Here is a 409-nt window from a genome sequence, read left to right as displayed (position 1 = left end):
ACCCCTTCCTCCCCGCGAACTGATGCCTTCCTTTCCTTTTGATATGCTAACCTATATTATCTAGTATGGCCAACCGCACGAGCACAAAGGACCAGCTGATTTTGCTGGAAAGCAAAGCCTGGATGACGATGATGAGGAAGACCTGTCGGGTGTTGAAGACATCATCCCACCCCAGAACCACAACATGGTTCCCCCCCCACAGATACAGAATCAACCGGCCTTCCAACATATCAACCATCATCCCTCCGCATCGCCACCAATACCGAATGGCGTTTTCCACCCTCGACATGGAACACCGCAGCCTGTCATCTCCAGACCCCCTTCGAGGAACAATCCTCAACGAGTCGGTGGCTCTCGGCTAGTTCCACAGCTCCCTTCTATCTGTCCTGCAACTTCACCCCCTCCACAA

At 53.1% G+C, this 409-nt stretch overlaps 1 protein-coding gene across 1 annotated transcript; it reads right to left on the bottom strand.

Annotated features, from left to right (window-relative positions):
- Nucleotides 1–46: 46 nt before the first annotated feature.
- HCAG_04321 (predicted protein) lies at nucleotides 47–229 on the bottom strand (the record flags this gene model as incomplete). The annotated part of the gene is made up of 1 exon (XM_001540431.1): nucleotides 47–229. The coding sequence occupies one exon, from the start codon at nucleotides 227–229 to the stop codon at nucleotides 47–49; it is 183 nt and encodes a 60-aa protein (XP_001540481.1).
- Nucleotides 230–409: the final 180 nt, after the last annotated feature.

This window comes from Histoplasma capsulatum, genomic scaffold (genome assembly GCF_000149585.1).
Source record: "Histoplasma capsulatum NAm1 scaffold_4 genomic scaffold, whole genome shotgun sequence".
NCBI lineage: Eukaryota > Fungi > Ascomycota > Eurotiomycetes > Onygenales > Ajellomycetaceae > Histoplasma > Histoplasma mississippiense.
This window is presented reverse-complemented; position numbering and strand designations above follow the sequence as displayed.